Genomic DNA, 23,912 nt, shown 5'->3' with positions numbered 1-23,912 from the left:
AGTTTGGTCAATTATACCTCAGTAATACCGGGGAAAAATAAGTTCACATCTCTAGGTACCTGACTTGAAGTTCAAGGTTTTGTAAAAAATAATTTGTACCAAGTGAAGATTACTGATTAACTACATCAGGGGCTTCCAGCTGGTCTCTAACCTCCTGATTTAAGAGAAGGAGTCAGAAGGGTGCTTAGTCTCCCATCCCCCGAGCCTTCCCATACACTTAAAGCTGAGTCACTGAGCAGAAACCAGAAACTATGTTGCTGCAGGCCCTGCCAGTGTTCTTTTCACGGACTGGTATCATCTCTGTAGAGAGATCACCACCAATAGGGTTCCCCAGCATTCTTGAAGGCTTTGTTTTTAATACCACTGGACAGGGAGATGGGAACCAGGGTTCCACTTCTAGCTCTGCCTTGGCACTTGTCAGTTATAGCTGTGTGACTTCAAACAGGTCACTTGGCCTCTCTGAGCTTCACCTATAAAATGAGGTTGAATTGCACGAATCTTTAGATAATGTATGTGAAAGCACTTAGCATGCCTCTTAGTGCACAGTTGGTGTGCCAAAAATGTTTCCTCCGTATTAAACTATGCTGAGGCTGAAAAATTCTAAGTTGTAATAATTCCTTGATTTCCAAGATGGCCATCACTATATTCAATAAACAAACGTATGTTAACTGATCCTAGGTAGAAACCATGAGGCTCAGATCCAGTCCTCAAGGAAGTAATAATTTATTAGGGGCAATAGGATATACTCAATAAAGATGATTGCTCTTAAGTTCCAAAAAGGACCAAATTCAATGGCAGTTCAGAGTAAGAGAAAATTTTTGGCTACAAGGAAACTTGGAAGTATTCATGGAAGAAAGAACACTTGAGCTCTTTCTAAAATTTGTAAAATGCTATAGAAAGTTGAGATTTGGACAGGTGGAGACTAGAAGGTTTGGGGATGAAGACATCGCAGGTTTGGGGAATGACATGGAGATGGGCAAGTGCAAAGTGTGTCTGCAGCCGCCCAGTTTGAGTGAAGTATGCAGAAGACTGTTGGGAGATGAGGGTGAAAAAATGTGACCTGGGAAACAGGCCACAGAAGACCTCTGAGCACTTAACTGGGGACTTTTAGCTTTTATGCTGTAAGCAACCAAGAGTTATTAGAGCATAGCCTGTTGCTGTGCTGGGGCTAAATTAATCTTGAAATCACTGGGAGGGCAATGGGGCAACCAGAGGCAGGGAAGTCAGCACAGAGGCTACTCTCTCCCTTGTGGGGAGGCCATGGGACCATCAACGGCTCGGGCACGCCACAGACTAAATATATTTTAGGGCTTTTAGCAAGTGACTGTACAAGTTGGTGATCTGTACTTAAGGGAACATATTATTACCTTTTTTTTTTTTTTTTTTTTTTAATGGGAAGGAGCTCTTAAATTTATGTTATGACCTGGCCTTAGAGTACAAAGAAAAGCCATGGAGAATGTGACACAGACCAAAGAAACCCCTGAATTCAGGGGATGGTGAGAGCAGTGACAAATGAAAGACACTGGGCTGCATGAGGGAAATATCAACAGGGCTTGGCCTGATTAACTGCAAGGGGTAAAGGAGAAAGTCCAGAACTGAAGTTCTGAGTCTGAATGATGATGGGATAGCAGTAACAATACAGAGGAGTAAATTCATAAAAATTGTGTTTTTTGAAACTGAGTCGGTCGTTTTACTGTTTAAAACCAGTTCTGCCCAAGTCAACCAGTGCGGTTCATCTGTCATATTTCTGTTTATAGCTATATTTCTAACATATAAATATTTTACAGTTCATTCCTAAGTAGCAGGAAAAATGAGGGGTTTCTATTTAAGTGGAAGACTCCATCTTAGAGATTAAGTATGTCTGTCCGGTGACACTCCAGAATACTAAGCAAGCTGTTCTTACAAGCTGCAGGTAAGCGCTTCCAAAAGGCAAAAGATCATTTCTACAAAGTTAATGCCACGTAAACAGTAAAAACAAGAAGTACAAAGAAACGTTAAATAAAAGATTTTGCTTTTATTTAAAATAAAATGCATTTATACAGTCTTTAAACCATGGATTATTGAACAATACTGGTAATCTACCCCTCCCTGGCACCCTTCTGGGCTACGTGAGCTAGGAATTTTCTGACTAGCACCAATGCAGATTGTAACAGTGCAACAGACCAGAACACAGCCAGTCCAGGCATTCGAGTTAAGGACACTGTGGCAAATCATGACTATAATGAAGTCATCCTTAATTTAGCAGATATTAAAACTGCACATTAATTATATTTTAAAGAGCATTTAATTAATGGAAAGAAGCAACATCCAAGCCATTTGCTAGTTGTGAGTAGTTTTTTAAAAAACTGTACAATTTTATAAAATTTGTGTTTGTACATTAGTTACATAAAATGCATACTTCATAGACCTTTACTTCATATTGTAATGCAAAAGTTGCATATTTTAGGCAGACAGTGAATATGCTGGTGAATACTAAAAGTGTTGTAATACAATATGGTGTAAAAATAAAAACACAAGACAACAATATACATACATGCTTATTCAAGGACAAAAACAAACCAGGCATGACGACTAACAGCATTTTCCTTCAAGATCAAACAACAACAGTATTAAATATCAGGCACCTTCTGCAGGCCTGATTTACTTGGGGGGGGGGGGGTTGGGGGCGGACGGATGACAAATGGCGACCAGAAGTAGGCTGTTTGAAAAATACAGGTCAAATTAAACATACATTAAAACACATGCATTAAACATGATAAATAGACTTCATATAGTTTAAGCCCTGGATAGCTTTAAAGTAGATGGCTTGAGTTTCTTACATACAGTTTGGCTAGCTTGAATCAGTGATGTTTTGTTTCTGACTTGCCCACTACTTCAGTTTTCAATTCATGGCCCTAAGGAACGTGTGCCATATTCAAGTCCATATATTGTATCATGATAGCGATTAATAGTCGTGCTTGTTAGTGCACATATTAACTGGTCTGGTAAGGCAAAAATGTTTTCATGATAAAATAATAAATTTCAAGCTTACTTTATTAAGCAGCATATAACAAACAACAGCTTTTAAACTTAAATAACTGTTATGGCCATGGAGCTTCGTTACACAGCGTTTCTGTTCACACCCAACCACTGGTAAGTTTGTAGAACATCTCTTCATCTAAACTCTCATTTTGGTCTTTTGCACGTGTTGAGAGAAATATGTAGCCACCAATGAATTCATGAACCACTTTGCAATCTACTTCAGTACAAATGAAGGACAATCGTACTTCATCTGCAAACTCTACAGTGACCTAGAACAAAGACAGAGAACGATCAGTCCCTGCAAAACTCCAGATGGTTGGGTCCAAGTGAAGCTACTGTGCTTAAGGTCTGTCCTTATCACAAAATACTTGCTGGTCCTCAAATATTTTTTTAGTCCTAAACTAATAATGCCTTTAAGTCCAAAAGCATAAGTAAAGTTTACTAGCCCCTCCCCTCCTCCTTTTTAGTTTTCTTGTTCTGAAAAGGAAGACTGAATGCAAGGGGGCTTTAGGTCATTAGGTTCCCAAATGGTCTCTGGTGATTCAATTAATGAGAATGTCTCTCTTGAAGTCCTGGGAGAAAACCTACTTCCTGTGTTTAATATCTGCTTTAGATATTTAGCCTTTAGGTTTCATGTTTGAACATTTCAGAAATACAAGATTCTATGAAGTAACTGAAATCGATACAACAAACCCAGCGACCCTAAAACAGATGACTTATTAGTAAAACATTCTGTTTATTTTACATGATAATCATGTACTCTAAGGCTAGGGGTAGCATGATGTGCCAGGCTTTAGAGCCCTAAGTATCCCAGTTGGAATCCTGATTCTGTTACTAAGTGTGTGGTCACGGACAGTGACGGCCCTCAGTCCTCTAAATTCTAGTGTCCTCATTTGTAAAGTGGGGATAACCCATCAACCTTACAGGGCTGAGGTGAGGTTTAGAAATACGGTACAAATGTAAAACATCTAGTATCATGCCTGGCACAGGCATTCAATAAAGAGTAGCTGCTATTTGTGAGTGGAAAGGATTTATCCGTTGTAGAAAGATAACCTTAAAGATGAGGCAATATTGTCAAATATTATGTTCTTAGAATTTAATACCTAGGCTAGTTATGAAATAGGCAAGTTTATGGAGGAAATGAATAGAATAACCAACCATGTTTTACACTTTAAGAGGTAATGGTACAAATAATCTGCAGAATTTATAGGCCTTTTTCTTCTGAATTCATTCATTTTTAGCAGACGGACTACATACGCATTTCAAGTAGCATAGTTACAGCTTACCATTTTTATTTCCCAGTTTACATTCCACTGTTTCATGTTACTGAAACGCCAGGTTTTAATTGCATCTCCTGTGCTGGCGTCCATCCTAATCAGTCTGTTGTATGCAATTCCAATAAGTTCTTCTTTTTTGCCCCCTTGGAATCTACAGCATTAAAAACATAAATAAATGTTTTAAAACATGTTGGGGGTGGGAGGGGGACATGTTGGTCTGTTTTTCTTCAAGACACGTGTGTTTTAATTCTAAAAAAAAGTGCTATTCTTGCACAAAACAGAAATGCAATCATTTTGAATTTTTGATGAAACAATTTTAAGTATAGAAAATACCATTCCAACAGTCTTTAAATTTTACTGTGTAACAGGTTAATGGGTCTCAGGAGGTAGCTTTAAATGTTTAATTTCTAATTAGATGAAGTAGATTAAGTAAAAAGGCACAGATTAAGGTTTACACATAGGTGCTTAGTAGAACCACTGACCTTGCAATAAAGTGTGTGATGCCGAATTCTGGTAATGACTGCCAAGCTTGAATAAATCTCATCTTGGCTTCAATAAGACTCATCTGAGCTACATTCTGATGGGCCTCCAAGATTCTTGCTGTTATCTAAACATGATTAAACATCATCTTTACCATTAGATATTATTCTTTCATGGTAGAATCAAGACAAAAAAAGATTAAAACATTGAATTATGTGCCCCACCCAAAACTATGTATTGCAAGAGTTGGAATTAGAAAATATCTGAAGCTACATTTGGGAATTTTAGTAAAATAATGACTTTCCAAAATAAACCTCAATATATATTTTTTCTTAATTTTAGTTTCCATATGTCAAGAAACAGTGAACTATTAGGAGTGCATAACTGCCATTCTTGAGACATATTCAAGCACACATACATATGATACTGCATTATAAAACTGTATTTTGTAATCCTCATATACATGACGGGTTTTAAATTCAGCACCAAGATATATGATCAGAATGAGTACCTGGCATACAAGTTTCTAGCAGGAATAATATATATTTTAGCAGCTTTAAAGTACTTGAAATCACTGTAATAACTTTAAAATGTTTCTAAAGCAATCATTAGAAAGGTTAATTTTTTAATTTAAATTATACTCACTTTGGGATGACTATTCCCTCAAAGAGTAGAAGGAAATTAATCCATGAGGGGAGATTGTAGCTAGGGCTTTAAATATTTTTAATTATTTCTTTTCTTTTTCTTTTTTTTTTTTTTTTTTGTAAATATGGAGAACTTACCAAATCTCTTATATAGCCTGGCTGTAGATGGCAATGCGAGGAAAAGAAAAAGGAAGCAGAAAGAAAAAAAGGCAATCAGAAAAAATGGCAATGAAGCAAAGAAAAAGTTGCGGTAACCTGCAAACCAAAATTCCAGCCAAAAACCATGCAAAAAATTACTTTAGATGGAAACCAAGCAAAGTAAACGCAAGCATGAAAATGAAAATGAGAAAGCAGCAATTACTTTCCATTTAGAATACTGAGAAACACTCCACATTATTTTAGATTGTTAAGTGTTACTAAAATTAAGGGTAGAAATTTGTAGGGAGAAAATTAAGAGCAAATAACCTTTCCCCCCTCATGTACCAGTTCTTACTGGTTAGGGTAAAGCTAATTATTTTAGTAGCAAAATAAAAATTAATATTCAAAAGCCTTTAATGTTGTCTCATATTGAGTCAGATAATATATCCATGCACCGCTTTTCAGAAATAAGTTGAAGGCATAAAATAAGTGCAGTGACCATACTGTTTTTTTTTATTTACACAAGAAAAGCAAACCCCTCAATTACCATCTGTTTTTTGCATCCTTTTTCCTGGAAGGGAAAATAAAAATATGCCATACACTACAGTAGGAGTGGTGGCTATAAACATATTGGTCCATTTCAATTTGGATTAACATGGATAAGAACAATTCTTATCCTTTAAAACGTAGAACAATTCTTTCCTTTAAAATGTTAAAATCCAGTTTGGGAGTCATCTATGTAAAAAATATCCATAGCAAATTTAATTAATATACAGTTTTTGGGAATTAAAGTAGATTAACTATAACAAAGGCTATATTGATGGACCCAAAGACTTTATGCCCTGGTAGGGCTGAATGACCCCATGGCCTGCACATCTTAGACCTACCTGACTCCGGAGTGCCACTGGATCATACAGTTTAACAAACAATTACTGAGCAATATATCCAACGACTACTACAGCACCTGACACAACTAAACTAAACGAAACTCCTGCTTCTCAGCACTTACTAGGTGTCAGGGCAATAATATGACTCAACCTCCGAGTCTAGTTAGGGAAAGAAGAACTCAAAAAGAATGTGCATTTGATAAGATGCCAATGTGGAAGACAGGGCTAGAAAGATCCTTAATCTCAGACCACACACATACTGCCATCCTGCCAGTTAAAGACAGTCACACATTCTCTGTTCTCAAGAGAATTTTTAGCTGACATCTATTCAAGAACTCACCAACAGAAAAGTACCTTTTTAAAGCAAAAACTATCATTTTAAAGGCTTCTGAGAAAACAATACCTGTCTGACAACTAAACCAACATTTGGCAGTCTTAACAATTAATACTTTAAGATCTTTTTTTCCTAATACCTGATAGTGAAATGAGACTGCTAAAGATCTGAAACTATTCATTGACTTTGAAGGCAAATGAATCCACTTTTAGAAACAAGTCTCTTTATAAATAATTTTTAAATGAATTAACTAAGAATAAAAAATGAAATTAGAACTCGATTCACTTTCCCTTTTTAACTTACAATCTACATTCCACAAAGCTCCCCAGGGCAGCATTTCCTCCATTCCTCACTACACTCCCACATCATATGACCGTGGGATAGACCATTTCCATACAGTTTACACAACCTCTGCAACTTAAAGACAAATACTTGGTGATTAAAACTTCTGAACATTTCTAGCTAAGTGATTTCAGATCCATATGATAAAGACTGTATTTAAAGTTAAGAATTAGTAAGTCTTCTGGATATATCACTGGGCCTTTCCAGTAATGTTTTAAAATTACTCCTTAACAAAAATAAAAATGAAACTAGATAAAAATGAAATATTTATTTCAAAGTTCTTCTTCCCTCCCCTCCTAAACTGGAGCCTTTTCCTTTTATGGCATGATGCTGGGTGTAGAGAATACTGGGGGCTATCCCAAGTGAAACTCCCCTGGCAAAGAACCTTCTTTGTTGTACCAAAGAACCTTTTTCCTAAATAGCAATCCTCTTATGGTATTAGTTTCCAGGAAAGGAATTCTAAACAGAGGGAACAAAAGCAGTGAATTTCAATGAAAATTTACCAAACTTTGTCACATTATGCAAATGTTGCTTAGGTCTTGACTGTTAATGTTAAGAAAAGACAATGTTCAACGTGGACTATATCTACCCTCGTAAAGTTTATTTCCAAAGCTGAAAAAGTCAATTTTGACAGCAAGAAGAGTCATCACAGATTTGGTTGGGAAATGCTGGCTGTGCTTTATATCAGACTTACAGAACATCCTGTTAGCAGAGTGATTTCCTCAGGTTGTTTAGAATAAATATGCTCCCAATATTCCACCTCATTATCTTTCATATTAAAATAATAAGGCTTTTCTTAAACGACCAACTTAAACTGACTGAAAGCTATTTATTTCTTATTTTATATTTTAACCACCTGATATGAAATTAAGACTACCAATTAAAATGAAAAAGTTGTGTTTAAGAGGGGGAAACTAAAGTATATGTAGAAAATTATAAAACAAATCAGCAGAAAATAGCAGATGAAGTAAAATGAATCAAGTACCTGCTTGTTCTTGTACTTTTTTAGATAGCGAGGGGACACCAAACATTCAGGATTTATATCAGTTGTGATCTGCTCTGGTATTAACTGAGGATCTGGATTTAAATGCTGCATCTTCAGAAAGGAAAGAATATTTTGAACTTCTAAGTTATAAGAACTGTCCGCCATGGTCTTGCCTTTGGAGGCCAATCTGCAGGCTGCCATCCAGTGTGCATACTGTTTTTCCTGTTGAAAAGAAATACTGAGGTTTGAAATCTATCACATGATGGGTCCTTTGAGTATAAAATATAAGAATGAATGGTCAACTCACTAAGTAAGGAAGCAAAGAAAATTGAGGTTTACTTTTAATCAGAAAACTTACATTGTCACAACGAAGCCAGATTTCATTCATGCCCTCTGCAACTGGAATGAGGAGTTTAATGTTAAATTTTTGGCCTGAAATGTTCACATCTGGGGTAACTTCACATCCTGTAGTAAAAAAATTATTAAAATGATCAAATTTACTCTTAAGAAATCCCAAGCCAATATAGGCAGCCCTCATTTTATGGCATCTTAACATGTTGAATTTGCTGTCGTGGAATCTAAGTCAGGGAATAAATTCTTTATGCGCAGTAATTTTGTCCGGGGGTGGAGCAAAGAATCAGATCTATATAATATACAAGAGATTTAACTGCACAGAGTTTGTGGCCCTTGATTGAGAAGAGAAGGAAAGAGTCCTATTAAAAGGATATTTTACCAAAAACACTTGCACTCCATCCCACAAGTTTTATATGTATTGTTTTAATATCATTCAGTTCTTTGAATCTTAAGTTATTTGGGATTTTTTTCCCTAAGTTTCTAAATGTACAGGGATTTTTAAATATCTTTCTATAATTAAATTCTAACTTAATTGTGTTTGGGTCAGAATAAATGACCTTTATGATGCTTTTTAAAAAAGGCATGTTTCGGGTGGATTACCCAGTTTGAGCTGGAGTCCTATATAAGGGCCTCCTTAGGACCCCACTGCTCCCTAACTCAACTGCTCTCCTCTCCTATTCCTGTGTGGAAGCAAGAAGCTTAATGGCACAGGGGAGGGGAAGCACAGGATCTCCTGATTCAACTAAATGCTCCTGGGCACAGGCCTCCTTCCAAAACTCCAGGGTGTTGGAATACTTAACAAGCAGTTCGATTCAGAGGGTGATCATTTGAACAAAAATAGTTTCTTAGTCATTTCTTTGTACATATGAAAAATTAACTGTAAGCACAATATATTAGAAGTCCATCTGGTATAGAAGGTAACATAAACTTATATACATGGGAAGTCAGTATGAAAATAAGTGGCATGCAGAATTTCACTCTACTGGCAGGTTTTCAGGAATACATACATTTATGGATTATAAAAATCCATGTAATCAACTCTGTTAACCATTAGCTGGTGGCTTTACAGAAGAGAACACAGATTTATTGAATGTATATACCCAGTTAGATAATGCGACAATGGTCAGAATAAATTAGTAACCAGTATAATATAGTGAAGAAGAGCTCTGCAAGCAGACAGATTTGGGTTCCAGACCCTTCTCAACCACTTCATAATCATGTCCAATTTATTTATGCCCAAATATCCTGACCTTAAACTCTACCTCACAGGGATGCTGTAAGGACCAATAAGATAATGAACACGTCAAAGCTCCCTAAAGAGTATTCCAACTGTTAGTACTTAGTTCATGTCACCCTCAATACGTGTTAAGACCATCCAGTAGGCTCTATGAGGAAGAATGTAAACTGTTAGCAGGGCCTGCTGTTGCCTTTCTCCTTGTACTGGATCAACTTCTCCCGGCACAGAGAGTACAAGGAACAAGATAATAAACCTCTATGTATCTATCACACAAAAAGAACATATGTTTAAATTGTCATTTTGTCCCCCATCACATAAATGTTTTAAGTATCATATAAAAGAAACAGAACATGTTAGATAAAGGAGAGATCCTCTCCTCTCCAGAATTAACTTCAATCATTCATTTGATGGACCTTCTCCCCTCTTTGCTTTCTTTTTAGAACATTTACTCCACATAAATAGCTACCACATTAACTCCTATACAATCATTAGAAACAATTAGGAAGTTGTGTGGCAATGTGTTTAACCTTCAAAGTTAAAACAAAGAGATGTTTGAAGATACACAATCTTTTCCACAAATTTCATTAATCATGCAAGTAGATTTAAAGTACCCAAGCCCATAAAAATTAGACCTCTTTTTAAAGTAAAATACCAAAAAAACTAAAAAGGGAGAGAGAGACCAAGCAAGTGTTAACTCAGGCACTAGTGTAAGCACAGAGGCACTCAGTAGCCACATTTCAGACAGTATTCACCCCATGCCTGCTCCAAGCACAGGCTACCTGCTTCCATGGTAACATGCTGGACCTCACTGTAACCCAATTACTAGTCCTCTGAAGCATTAAATGCAAACAGCCCACTCTGATCACAATCTGCCATCCTAAATCTCCTCAAGTTCTTTGAGAGACCCAATCCTGTGACCCCATCACTTTCTCCCCATCATGTTTCCACCTCTTCCTTCTCTGCAGTCCAGCCTGGACCCCGCTGCACCAGCTGTCACCTCCAACTCCCCAGACTCACTGTCTTTCCATTATACACACTCAGCAAAACCTTAACCCTAGCTCAACCCAGCCATCTACCACTTACTTGCCTGTGCTCTGGCTGCTGAGCACTCTACGAGGGAAAGGGGGAGAGAAAAAGAAATCACAAAACTGAGCGGATAAGTTTCACCAGAAATTCGTAAATTCCCAACCTTAGCCTGCCCCTTGACACTGGCAAGCCTTCTGTGTTAACAGACCTTCTCAACAATGTTTATTTCACATCTTCTCAGGCCTCCTATGCCACTCACTCTCAGGGGACAACCTCACACATTACTTTCCCAAGAAGACGAAAGCCATCGAAAGTGAGGTGCCCTAACTTCCTGCCACCAAAGCAGATAAACCTGGCTGCCCTTGCTTCCACACAGTGGAAGAGGTGTCTCTCCTCCCAAGGCTCTTCTGTCCGAGGGGGCTGAATTTTCTACCACCGTCAGGAACCTTGCTTCATCACAGAGATCTTCTCCTCCCACCTCCCTTCCTTTCTTTCTACTGTGATGTTTCCATCAGCATTTAACTTCCTTGAGTCTCTCATCTTAAACCATAAAACGCCTCTCTCCTCTACCTTATACCTCTCTCTTCTATTACTGCCCTCTTTCCTCCTTCTCTGTCACAGATAAGGTGCATCAAAAAGCTATCTTTGTTTCCTATGTACCTCTCAATGACTGTACTTTGGCTCCCATACTTAAAAGCCCACTGAAATCTGCTGAATCTGTTCTTAATCAAGGTTACTAACCACCTCCATGTAGCTAAATCCTGTGGAGGCTTAATCTTACTTTTCTGTAGCATGTGACACTATTGACTACACTGTCCTTTTCGAAACAACTTTTACCTTAACTTCCATCATGCCTCATTTCCATGGTCTTCCTATATATTATTTTTTGTGGTTTATTTCCCTTGCGAGTTCCTCCTCCTCTAATCTGCCCTGTCCCTTAAACATGGGTGTCCTGCACGGTTCTGCTCCTAGCCTTTTCATATTGTAGACAACTATTCCAATGGCTACGTCTACCATTAATACTAACTGCTACCGCATCGCTATCTGCAGCATGGATCTCGCCCGTGCTCCAAACAGATACCCAACCGGCACCTCAAATTTAAAATAACCCAATTAAATTAAGCTCATCTTCCTCCCCAAACTCATCTCTTCTATATTCTCAATCTCAGTATCACCCTATCCACCCAGCTATACAAGCCAGAATCAAGTCCCTCCCCGAGCCTCTCCCAGGTCAATCACCCAGTCTGTTGATCGAACTTCCTCAGAATCTAATGAAGTTGCGCCCTTTTCTCCACCCATATTGATAAACGTAATTTGGATCACTATCACTGCTCTAAAATTACTCCTCTACACTGTAGCCAATATAAATATGATGGATCCCGTCATTTTCATAATAATCTTCCAGTGTCACTTCACTGCTGCCAGTTTAAAAAACTTAACAATTTTATCCTCTAATTCCTGCCAATTTCTTCTGCCATTACCGCTCATAGTTAGCAGGAATGGATCAACAGCTCTGAAGGAAGGGTTCATCCTCCCCCCTTAAACTCCACAGTCCGGAAGCACAACCCGCCCTGTGACTGCTGATGCTTCTCTCCACACATGTGCACACCAGTCTCTTTTACCAACTCTCCTCCTTCCTTCCACAGATCACAATTTTCTCTTTTGGATCTTAACTGTGACATTATTTCCCCCACGAAATCTCTCCTAATTCTCTCCAACGTCACTGAAGACTAACTGATACAGCACCCTTACCTCTTCGCTCCTCTGATCTATTGCTTACTTTTTAAAGTACTATTTATTGCCCGAACTGTAGCTGTTTATCTCCTGACGTGCTCTAAACATCTTGAAGGATGCGACTATAATCTGTTCTTGCTCCTGTCTCTAGTACCTGGCACAGTTCATGGCAGGAGATCAATCAGCATCTGCTGAACTGCACTTTTTAGAACTGTGCATTTTAGATATCTTAGGGGCCTTAGAGAGCATCCAGTCCAACACTCTCATTACTCAGAGGAAGATACTAAGGTCCAGATAGGCTACCTTTCCAAAATCACAGAGCAGAACAGAATCTAGGCCATTTGATTTAGTTTAGTGGCAGAGCAGAATCTAGGCCGTTTGATTCTTAGTCTAGTGTTACCTTCACCAGTGTGATGTGCTAGAAAAGTGCTCCTTTGAGAGGACTTGGGAGAAGTGGGATTAGGACACCCTGTAGGCTGTTCTCCATACCAGGACTTAACTTCTCAGTTATAGAAGGAGAAGACTAAGGATGTAATAGGGACAGAGAAGACAGGGGACAGAGAAGACAGGGGCCAGAAGACAGATTAAGTCTCTAAATAAAGAGTGGATAATTGCAGCTGGTCCTGAGCAGCTTAGAAGGGAAGCAAGAGGACAGCTGCAATAGATTTTGAGAGTAACAAATAATGGTAAAGACTCAAAAGTTAAACTCGTGACTTAGAGAAAAAGACAGTGAGTCTAACTAGAAGCTGTAGGAAAATTACAGAATTTCAACCCATAGGCACAGCAATCATCCACCCAGGGCAGAGGTCTTTCTATTTATTAAAATGTGTGTAACAATACAGCAATAGTTCAGATGGCTACTGGGCAGAGTAGAGATAGGGTAGAGATTTGGACATCTTGTTGAAATATACTAAAAATATACTAATGCACAATTTACTAAGAAAAATTAAGAATACAGATCTACAGATGTAACTCCAGAGCCCGGAAGCACCTAACTCCTTTCTTAACTGCCTCTCCAACCCCTTAACTCAGGAATTCAAGTCTCACAAGAATGCATCTGACTGGAATCTAAATCTCACTGGAAATGAGTCTGGAAAACGTATTTTAGTCTTCCAGCTTTTGCTGTAAGGGAAGGCACAGTAAAAGGAGTGTGGAACAGTGAGGAGCCCATCTGCTGCATCCTCCACCAAGTATGCTGGGTGCCACGGGGGCAGTGAGTGCTGTGGGAGCCTGTGGGAGAGCAGGCTTCCTGGAGGAAGTGGTATCTAAACTGGAAGTGAGCTGGCAGTTTTAAGTAACATCACCGCAAGTGAGAGGCTCATGAACAATCTGCAAGACCAGATAAAGGCTGCAGAGAATCACAGAAAGAGGCAGCAGGATGTCTTCCAGCCATAGAAGAACCAGACCAACCTGGAGAGGGAACTCTCCTACCACCTGAACCAGTGCATCCAACAGATGAGAGTGGTGAAGGAGCAGTGTGAAGAACCAACAGAACTCACTAAAACCAAGATGAAGCTGTAACTCCACAGACCTGAACAGAAAAAAAAAGACCAAAACCAGCAGCTCTGAGCCCTCGGCCAGGCTCAGTCTGGGCCACAGGAAGCAAGCCCGCCACAGCTGCCACAGGACCGTGGAAACAGGTCCAGCAATGTGTGCCTCAAATACCAGCCCCTGTTTTGAGACAGCTTTGGATCTGAAGAAATAAGAGGAAACCAATGAGATTCAGGTCGTCAGCTAGGAGGAGCTTCAGAGGGGTATCCTGGAGCTGCCCCAGGAGCCAGGACGAGAGCAGTGTTGAAGATGACGAAAATGTGCAGGGAAGAGGTGTTGGGAAAGGGGAAGAACTCAGCCAAACCCTGCAGGTGGCTAACCCACTGGTGAGCCAGAAAACCAAGAGACTGGGGACCTGAGCGGGACCAGCTTGTTACCAGTGAAGGTCAGGAAGAGGAGCAGGATGCTGATGAGGAAGGGAGAAACCAGCAAAAACTGGGAGGAGATGACTACAGCGCAGATGAGAATGAGGCAGAATCCGAAAATTCAGTGGGCAGCTCCTGCAGGATGAGGAAAACCTAAATGTCCTAATACTGAAGAACAGAAAAGAGACATCAATAAATTTACTTGGGATAAAAGTAGAATCACACACTTCAAGTGAGGACTGCACAGAGATTACAACAAAATATTCATGTGAAATTGAATACTAAACATAAAAAAGTACCTAAAGGAGTTAAGAAACTAAAAAACTAAAAAACTTTATCCCCCAGCAAAACAAAGTTTATTGAATATTAGCTAACAGATATTCCACCATCAATACTGGTCATTCCAAGGCTTCCTCACCTCTTAGGTTCATCTGATGAGCTGGTGTGCCACTGGATTCTTCTTTGCTCTTATAGCAAGAAATAGATGTGTCTTTAAAGGTGCACCAATACTGCTTGTAACCTTTTAGAGTCAGTTTTTTTGGCCTATGTGTCAAACAGAATTAGAAGAAACAAAAAAAACACTTTTGAAATAACTTTATCAATGCTATGTTTTAGCAGCAAAGTTTCACAATGTTAAAAGTCTGAGACCAAGTTTTACATATGCTGAATTCAGTTCCCTTTTGGCCAGTGTGTTACATTCAATGTTGCTGTTACTGGATTTGCCCCTCCTTTCTCAATCTACTCAGGAAGATCTTACAGTGAGTGGGCAGAGGAAGACAGTAAGGCAAACATTCCAGTATTTCTGTCAGTTGTAGCTGTCCCTATCACTAGCAGATCACATGGGAAGCACAGGAAAATACAGGTGAAGTAAATGTCAATAATTGGAAGGTTCCTAGGTCCTGTAATTACCTGCAAGTTCGTGATGTCCATAGGGCTGCCTTTGGAGACTCTCTAAACAAGCAAGTTTACCTGGCAAGACTAAAGTGAGGGAAGTGCTTCTCTCTCAGGCATGTATTTCAGTGGTGGCTTTAACTTGTCACTCCAATGTCAAACGTGAAGCATGAGGAAGAGAGGATAAGGAAAAGTGCAGGTAGATAAAAAAGGTGCGTAAAGGGAAAACAAAGTAGGGGTAGGGAGCAGCATTTGAAATTGTGCCATTAGCTCAGAAATGTTACATATGTGGAGCTGTTGTATGTTCACCTACAGTAAATGGTTTATTCCAAAATGGCTTTATGTATCTTATATTCCACATCACCTCCTTTCCTCTTTCTGCCTTAATGCCTAGCGCTCTTGATTCTGTGGAGTATGACTAGATTGACTGTTCAAAAGTCTAGATAAGATACACTGGAACCTTGTTATAAAATGTCCCATCCACAAATGAACAGAATTCAATAGATTCTGGGGCTCTAAACAAGGAAACAGCCACTGACAATAGCAGTTCATTATGTACCGCTTTCACCCAGACAGGATGCTTTATACTGATATGCCACTGTATGTTTCAGAATCTGCATGATGCAATCCATCTAGGTTTACACAATCTCCTCCCCCACCTTAAGGAAAATGTTTATCAGATAAAACAATAAGTACTGCAATTTTAATTTGGTAAAGATGGTTATTTTCCCTCATTTGCCAGTCAGAGTAAATTTCAAAAATGTGAACATGGCTATAAAACTGACATTTATTCATTAATATTTGGAATTCCTCCTCTTTTGTACTTACTTGAAAACTTTAATATAGTCAGCAAGTTCAGGAATGGAAGTGATGTCACCCTAGGAGAAGAATTAAATCATTTTTTTCTCATTAAAAAAAAATTGAAACTCTAATGTTTAGTATCTGATATCAAGAACCAGCTTATTCAGTAAACAAGGAAAATTACATAAAACACAGATTATAAAGATTTTAAAGGTACAGTCATATTATATGGTCACATAGTACAATGGAATTTTCAAATGGCATAAAAATCTATTAAAAATTTGATCAAAATAGCAATTTATACAACCCACAAGAATATAGTGTTGATTTTAATATAGCTAAAACTGCTTATAGCTGCATATGGAACTTTTGTAACTCACAACAGTCCTTAAAATAGTGTTTCTTCTGTAATAACTAACACCTAAGCATTTAAAAATTTTCCTGAGATCTATTTTTCTCTTCTTTTTGTAATATTTCAAATTTGGAGATCACTAAATGGATTTTACCATGACGAGATTAATTTTTCCTCTGAAGAAATATTCTCCCACTACTTGTAAGAGAATGTGCAGACTGTCAAGATCTATCTTTACTGTGTTGGAAGCACTAGACACTAGAACAATATTAATGTTAAAAATTTCCCTGAAAGTTTCTGGAAAATTGATGTCTGTATTTTCTAAAGCGCTAAATATTTCTCTGTATCCCCCAAACGCTGCGTGAAAACCTAATTCCACAGAAAGGTATAAACATCAGTTCAAACTAAATTAGTAGGTAAAAGATTCACCCTACCAAAATTGTTGATGTTTTACCCCCTTCCAAAGTAATCTCCAGGTCTGAAAGGGCAGCATCAACTTCATCCACTTCTTTGTCACTGTTGTTCAAATGATTCTCTGATGTCATGATCGACAGCTTATTGATATGATACTGAAACCAGAAGTGATATTTTACTTAAATGATTGTTCTAACTATAAATTTTAAAATGAGATTATTATCTGTATCTATACTGAATATCTTTCATCACCTAATCTGAAAAGCTAAACGTCTCTAAGAATTAGAAGGATAGGAAAATAATGGGCATGGCACCTGAAATCAATGTCCTAAACCTGCTAATAAATGTTTACTCAAAAAAGTAGGGTCCCTGGACAAATACAAATGAATTCAGTTTGGGTGTCCCTAGGATTTAGAGAGTTAACACCTCTCCCACTGAACTCTACATGAGCAGAGACTTTTTTTTTTTTTAAATAAATTTATTTATTTTTGGCTGCACTGGGTCTTCGTTGCTGTGCACGGGCTTTCTCTAGTTGTGGCGAGTGGGGGCTACTCTCCGTTGCGGTGCGCGGGCTTCTCGTTGCAGTGGCTTTTCTTGTTGCGCAGCACGGGCTCTAGGCACGCGGGCTTCAGTAGTTGTGGCTCACGGGCTCTAGAGCGCAGGCTCAGTAGTTGTGGTACACAGGCTTAGTTGCTCTGTGGCATGTGGGATCTTCCCGGACTAGGGCTCAAACCTGTGTCCCCTGCACCGGCAGGTGGATTCGTAACCACTGCGCCACCAGGGAAGTCCACAAGCAGAGACTTTTAACTGTCTTTTTTCCCCACTGCAGTATTCCACGTCTAAAACGCAGGCTAGAACCAACAAGTATGGGATGAATGAACAGAATATGCATAAGGTCTTCTGTAGAAATGGATTAACATTGGTTACCTTATATTACTACTATTATCCAGCAGAGGAAATTTAGTTATCACTATTATGTTGAAAACTATAGTTCCACTTTCCCCCATCCTCAATTCAATGCTGAAAACCTGATCAGAGAGAGATGACACTTACCTTCTCATTCATACGTTAGAATAAGGTAGAATACGTTTATATGTGAATACATATACCACCACTGACACACACGAATACTCCCATATACATATATGTATATATATAATGAGTAGTGATAACTCCTCCTATATGTAGATAGAAAAATCTTTGGGTATAGAACTAGTCATGATTTTAAATACACTTAGGTAAGTGGTTTAGAACAAATATTAATGATTAGATTTTGATGCTAAACTTTAGAGAGGTTTTATACAAAGTTAAGCAGAACTTTTAAATCATTTAATCAGTTACCTTTCAAAGCACTAAGTAGCAATCTGTATTTCTGAAGGATTCATTCACTGAATACAATCTATTCATGGGAACATTTAATGAACTAATCCTGAGCCCAAATATCAACGTTCCTCTGTATTTTAAGATTTAGTGAATTGGTAATGACTACTCTCTGGCTGTATCTTCAGTTGTGCTGAAATGAGATCCTTATAGTGGTAGAAATTTTCATATTCACAAATCATGAAGAAAAAGGCAGGGTGAGGCCCCCAGGCAGTGGCCGCAAATAGCAGAGCATATTAAGAAGCATATGGAGAGCTGGTTAAAAATATAGATGCTTAGGTTCGTTCACCCCCAGAGATTCTGATTCAGCAAATATGGGGTCCAGCCTGGAATCTGCATTTTTACTAAGTACCTTAGATGATTCTGATGCAAAAGGTCCTTCTGAGTTACACTGGAGAAATCCTGGATGTGAATGGGACGGTCATAAAATCCAGTTTTGCTTTCAAAGGGGCATGGGGTATCTGTTAAATGTTATAATACATGACTGGACCTAAATACTTGAAAAACAGTGTTACTAGCTTACCTAATTTTTTTTATCCACAGCTTCTTACTTTGAATTATTTTGTTTCTTTTTACTATTCTAGATTTATTTTACACAAGGAACCAGAAGCTCTAAGGAGAGAATAGTTCAGATTGTAACCTATGTCTAAAATAAAAAATCCTAGGCGTCTCCTTGCCATACTTTCAGAGTTTCCCCCTTCTTGTACTGGATGGCTTCCAAGAGGCTTTGGGTCAGTCTCTTGGAAGGCTTCTAACAACTCAGGGGATTTGTAGTCCAAAATTCTCTCAATGAATCTAGATTCTAAAATGGTCCAGGAAAGCTATGCTTTGGGGCATTCAGTCTCCATGAATTAAAATCCATGGTTCTGAGGTGTTTTTCACTGAATCGAAATGGAATATCTAATGTTTATTGGGTTGGGGTGGGAGTTGGGCAAAGCTGAAGAATAATCCCATTTCTATGACAGCACGACTGTGTGTATAATCATTCAACAAATATTTTTTGAACACCTATGTGCTGGGATATATCTGTTGGCTTTTTTAAAAAATGCATTATTTTTATAATAAAAAGATAAGAAATACTATATAAGAAAACCTGTGGTTTTCCCCACATACATTTTACATGTATTATTATTCTGTCATTAGCAAAACTTTCTTTCACTAGAAAATTATGAGCCCATACTCTAAGTGAGAAAGATGTAGTGAGAACGCTATATAACCAAGTGAGACACTTTGAATAAAATTGCTCCAGAATTTAATTAAAGAAATTCTTCAGGTAGTCTGAATCACCCAGAAACACAATAGAAGAGTCTTAACTGATTAAGCAAGTCTCTAGAAAATAACTAAACTAATTCATCTGTCATTACCAATTTTCCCTGTCTGAGCTTCATTTTGATTCCCTTCTTTCAGTGTGTAAACTAAGGAGAAATGAGCTGCTCTTCCTCTCTAAAGGACAACTTTTTTGAGTCTTAACTGAGAAACTCTTCTGGGTACATAAAAACATTTGGAAGATTGAGAGCATTTTTATTTGTGTTCTAAGGAAATAATTAAATCATTGTGATAGTGAAAGATATTCATAACTGAATGTCAACCTTGCTTCCAGTACTTAAATAGAATTCCACCATAATCTGAGAACACTCACCAAAGCCTCACTCAGATATCTGAAATTATTAATCTAGAAAAATTAATCTAGTGGTCAGTCAGACCTCAGTGTCTCCAAGAATGATTTGTGGATGCCACCTTAGTATTACTTTACCAGAGGGGACAGCAGTAATGAAGTGGGCAATTAATTTTTTAATAAGCCCTACTGTAATTCTGAAACAGGTGGTAAGCAAGAACCACATTTGGAAAAATACTAGTTTAACGTTAGCTACCTACTTCTTAAGGATTACCATTCTAAAAACTTTTCTATGTTTAGTTTCACTAGTCTCTTAAAATTTTATCATCTTAAAAGGTATTAATTTCTGCCATAGCCCATTTTACAAATATTACCATCCCCAGTTATTTATGAAGTTATGCAAAGCTTCATTTCAGAAATCTGATTCTTAATATAGATTTTATTTCCAGGGGAAAACTGGACAGTTTTAAAGCTTATATACATCTAGGGGTGGAAGGATATTTTTCTCCTACAGGATATAGAAAAGTAACTATTAAGTATACCACTAATCTCTTATAAAAGACAAAAATTAAATTAAATTCACACATATTTTGCCTTCTAAGTGTCTATTCACTTTCTACATAGCAAAAAGTAAAACACTACCTATCAAAATGCTACTGGAATTACTATGCCACTTTACCATTTAAATAATCCCCTACCCTTTCCCCTGAAAAGTCCCATTTACCAATACTCGCCACTACCTGCAAGGCTGCAAACATCATCATTTCTTCTTCGGTGCATTCAATTTCTTCCAAGAGAATAGCCCATTTGGCCTGCTCATAAAGCTGATTAATTCTGATTGCATCATACTGCAGCAAAAGAGATACAATTCTTTTGTAATATATTACCTTTTACATTAACAATAAGGAAAAAAGCTACCTATAGGGTTACGTATACCTAAATATATCCACATCTAATTTTTCATTAAAAATGGCATTAAAATATGCCAAAAGATTTTTACATATTCAGTATTAGAAGTAGATTCTGTATGTTATTTTCCAGGGAAATAACCATTAGGTATTACAGCCCTTAATAAAAGGAATTTAACTTGAAGACATTAAAGTAAGGTAGAACTGACTGTTTTTCAGTATTGTTGTTGCAATTTACCACACTAACATGTCATAATCAGACAGTAAATTAATTATTTCGGGGAACATCTTGCTCACTGTGGAAAAGCATACCCAGACAAAGTGGCAGGTCCTTGGAAACAGTAATTATTTTAAGAATCCAAAATAGAGGGCATACACAAACATACATAAGCACACACACACATTTGTAGAAAAGATTTACTTAAATGTTATTGAATTATCCATTTAGTTATGTTAATAAAAATCAATAGTAATACTGTAACAGTACTATCTTAGAATGGTCACAAAATACATAGCCCCCTCCCACCCCATGCAAATATAACTATGTTCCCAGAACAGCTTTGGCTTTACCAAAATTAGGTATGATATAGCCTAAAAAGGGATTAAAATGATTTTTTGTAATTCTACTATATACGTTTTACTGTTGTACGAAGAATTATTTAAGCACGTAATTTAAAATGATAAATATATACATTAAAATCTAGGCTATAATCTAGACATGAAAAGGATGAGAAGCAGACAAGAGAGGTCCCCTCACCCGCAAGGATGACATGGAAAGCAAAAGACCCAAATCTCTGTGCCATGTGTTTTCTGGGGGAAAACACTCCAGATCTCTACAGCAAATTTAAATCTTATCAGAAAAGCAAAGTACTTCAGTAGCACAGACGATGCCAACCGTCTGATAGTAAAAACATATTACAATGTGTGGCTATTAAATTGAAAGAAATATAGACTTAAAAAGAATTTTTTTTTGAAGCAACATCTTCTGGGATATATAATTATGTACAGTTGAAGAGAGATGTTAAAAAAAAACACATAAACTAACTTTACCAATTCTGTAGTACCAAACTATTTCCTTTAAAATACAAATCAACCAAAAATTCAATTATTTAACAAAAAGAAAAGGGTTTAGTTATGCTTCCAACTTACTAAAACAATAGACTACTTTAAAATACAGGTGCCTTTGTCCAAAGCTTTGAGTTTTTAATATTATTCAAGACTTGCTATATGTATATCCAAACAATTCCTTACCCCACCAACTTCCAAAAAGCAAACAAAAAGGAACAAAAGACATCCCTCTAAACCCTCGGTACCTTTGGATTCAAATCAAAAAAGCTGTAATACTTGAATCGGAGCAGCAAGGCCTCATTTTCCTTCACGTCTTGTTCCATGAGAGATCTTGAGGAATCAAGCCACCTGGACAAATTAACAATAGTGGAACAGAGCAAGACAAAATTAATTCTACCTCTATGTGGATAAAGAAATTCTTAAATTGTATCTATATTTTAAAACTCACTCTTGGTTGGGCGGGATAAATTAGGAGGCTGGGATCAACATATACACACTACTATTTATAAAGTAGATAACCAACAAGGACCTACTATACAGCACAGGGAACTATATTCAATATTTTGTAATAACCTATAAGGGAAGAGAAACTGAAGAAGACTATATATACATATATACACATACACACACATATATATATAAATACACATATATGTACACATATATATACACACACATATGCTATATGTATATATAGCTGAACCGCTGTATATGTGTGTGTGTATATATATACACACACATATATATAAGTGAACCGCCGTGCCGTACAATTGAAACTAACACAATAGTGTAAATTAACTATAACTTCAGTAAAAAAAACAAAAACAAAAACAAAAAAAACTTGTAAAGTAATTGGTAAACAGCAAAAAAAACAAAACAAAAAAAACTTACCCTTGGTTGATTTTTGCTTTGTCAAGAAGGGCTTGAGGCTTGAACATTTTGGCCAAGATTTCTGGTGATGTTATTGGCTGACTGACAGCAAGTATACCAGGGTTGCCTTCTGACAAAGCACTGTCACCGAACCAAGCAGAAGTTGGTGACAAGGGGCTTCCATCATGAGCATCGTAAGTGGGGGTCATTGTTTTACTATAAAGTCCTGGGCTTGAATATATACTTCCTAATAAATAACATGAAAACAGGTAGTAAGTATGAAGTATAGTTATCTTAGTTTTCAGTAATACATGATATGATGATATAAAGCATACTGTGAAACACAAGCTTCATTCTGGAAAGAAAAGCTTTAGTACATTATTTTACCTCTTTTAAAAACAAGTGAAATTAACTTTACTTGTATAACATTAAGAACATGTATAACAATAAGGTCAAAAAATATAACTAAGTTGGAAACTCTAGGGAAAAAATCAGTTCAAGAGAGTTAGAATATAAGTTAAGGATATTGCTGAAGCAGATAGACCAACACTTTTGTTTTTTAATTGTGCCAAGGCTCACCTTTCAGAGGGCCAATGTAAAGAACATCAGTGCCTATAGAAAAGGAAAGAAAGGAATTCAGAAGGTAAAGAAAGGCAATAATAGGAGACAGAAACAAAGAATGAAAATGAAAAGAAAATGGGAAGAAGAAAATACAGATTTTTTCCTAATTGTGAATTATAAACTGAAGTAAATATTCCAAGTGTATTTAAGAGTAAAGAACCTTAGAAGCTATAATCTAAGTAAAACAAGTTTTGTCCAATTCAGAACAATGAGGTTGGGCTTCCCCGGTGGCACAGTGGTTAAGAGTCCGCCTGCCAATGCAGGGGACACGGGTTCGAGCCCTGGTTTGGGAAGATCCCACATACCACAGAGCAGCTGGGCTCGTGTGCCACAGCTACTGAGCCTGCGCTCTGGAGCCCGCGGGCCACAACTACTGAGCCCACGTGCTGCAATTACTGAAGCCCACGCACCTGGAGCCTGTGCTCCACAACGAGAGGCCACCGCAATGAGAAGCCCGTACACCGCAATGAGGAGTGGCCCCCGCTCACCGCAGCTGGAGAGAGCCTGTGCAGCAATGAAGACCCAATGCAGCCAAATAAATAAATAAATAAAAATAATTTTTTTAAAAAGTCATTAAAAAAAAAAAAGAGGTTGTGCTCTAGTCATGTGTTAGTGAC

At 37.6% G+C, this 23,912-nt stretch overlaps 1 protein-coding gene across 1 annotated transcript in view; it reads right to left on the bottom strand.

Moving 5' to 3' along the window:
- Positions 1-1,994: 1,994 nt before the first annotated feature.
- FERMT2 (FERM domain containing kindlin 2) overlaps positions 1,995-23,912 on the bottom strand; it is a 73,300-nt gene continuing 51,382 nt past the window's right edge. The window contains exons 5-15 of the mRNA XM_068545408.1: positions 22,696-22,921; positions 22,050-22,152; positions 20,569-20,676; positions 16,854-16,988; positions 16,095-16,144; positions 14,794-14,918; positions 8,467-8,573; positions 8,109-8,330; positions 4,781-4,905; positions 4,308-4,449; positions 1,995-3,290 (exon numbers count right to left, since the gene is read on the bottom strand). Coding sequence (XP_068401509.1) covers positions 3,117-3,290; positions 4,308-4,449; positions 4,781-4,905; positions 8,109-8,330; positions 8,467-8,573; positions 14,794-14,918; positions 16,095-16,144; positions 16,854-16,988; positions 20,569-20,676; positions 22,050-22,152; positions 22,696-22,921 — 1,517 coding nt within the window. The 3' untranslated portion in view covers positions 1,995-3,116. The remainder of the gene's footprint in view (positions 3,291-4,307; positions 4,450-4,780; positions 4,906-8,108; positions 8,331-8,466; positions 8,574-14,793; positions 14,919-16,094; positions 16,145-16,853; positions 16,989-20,568; positions 20,677-22,049; positions 22,153-22,695; positions 22,922-23,912) is intronic.

This window comes from Eschrichtius robustus, chromosome 1 (assembly GCF_028021215.1).
Source record: "Eschrichtius robustus isolate mEscRob2 chromosome 1, mEscRob2.pri, whole genome shotgun sequence".
Taxonomy (NCBI): domain Eukaryota; kingdom Metazoa; phylum Chordata; class Mammalia; order Artiodactyla; family Eschrichtiidae; genus Eschrichtius; species Eschrichtius robustus.
Note: the sequence above shows the minus strand (reverse complement) of the source record. Positions and strands in the feature narration are given on the sequence as shown.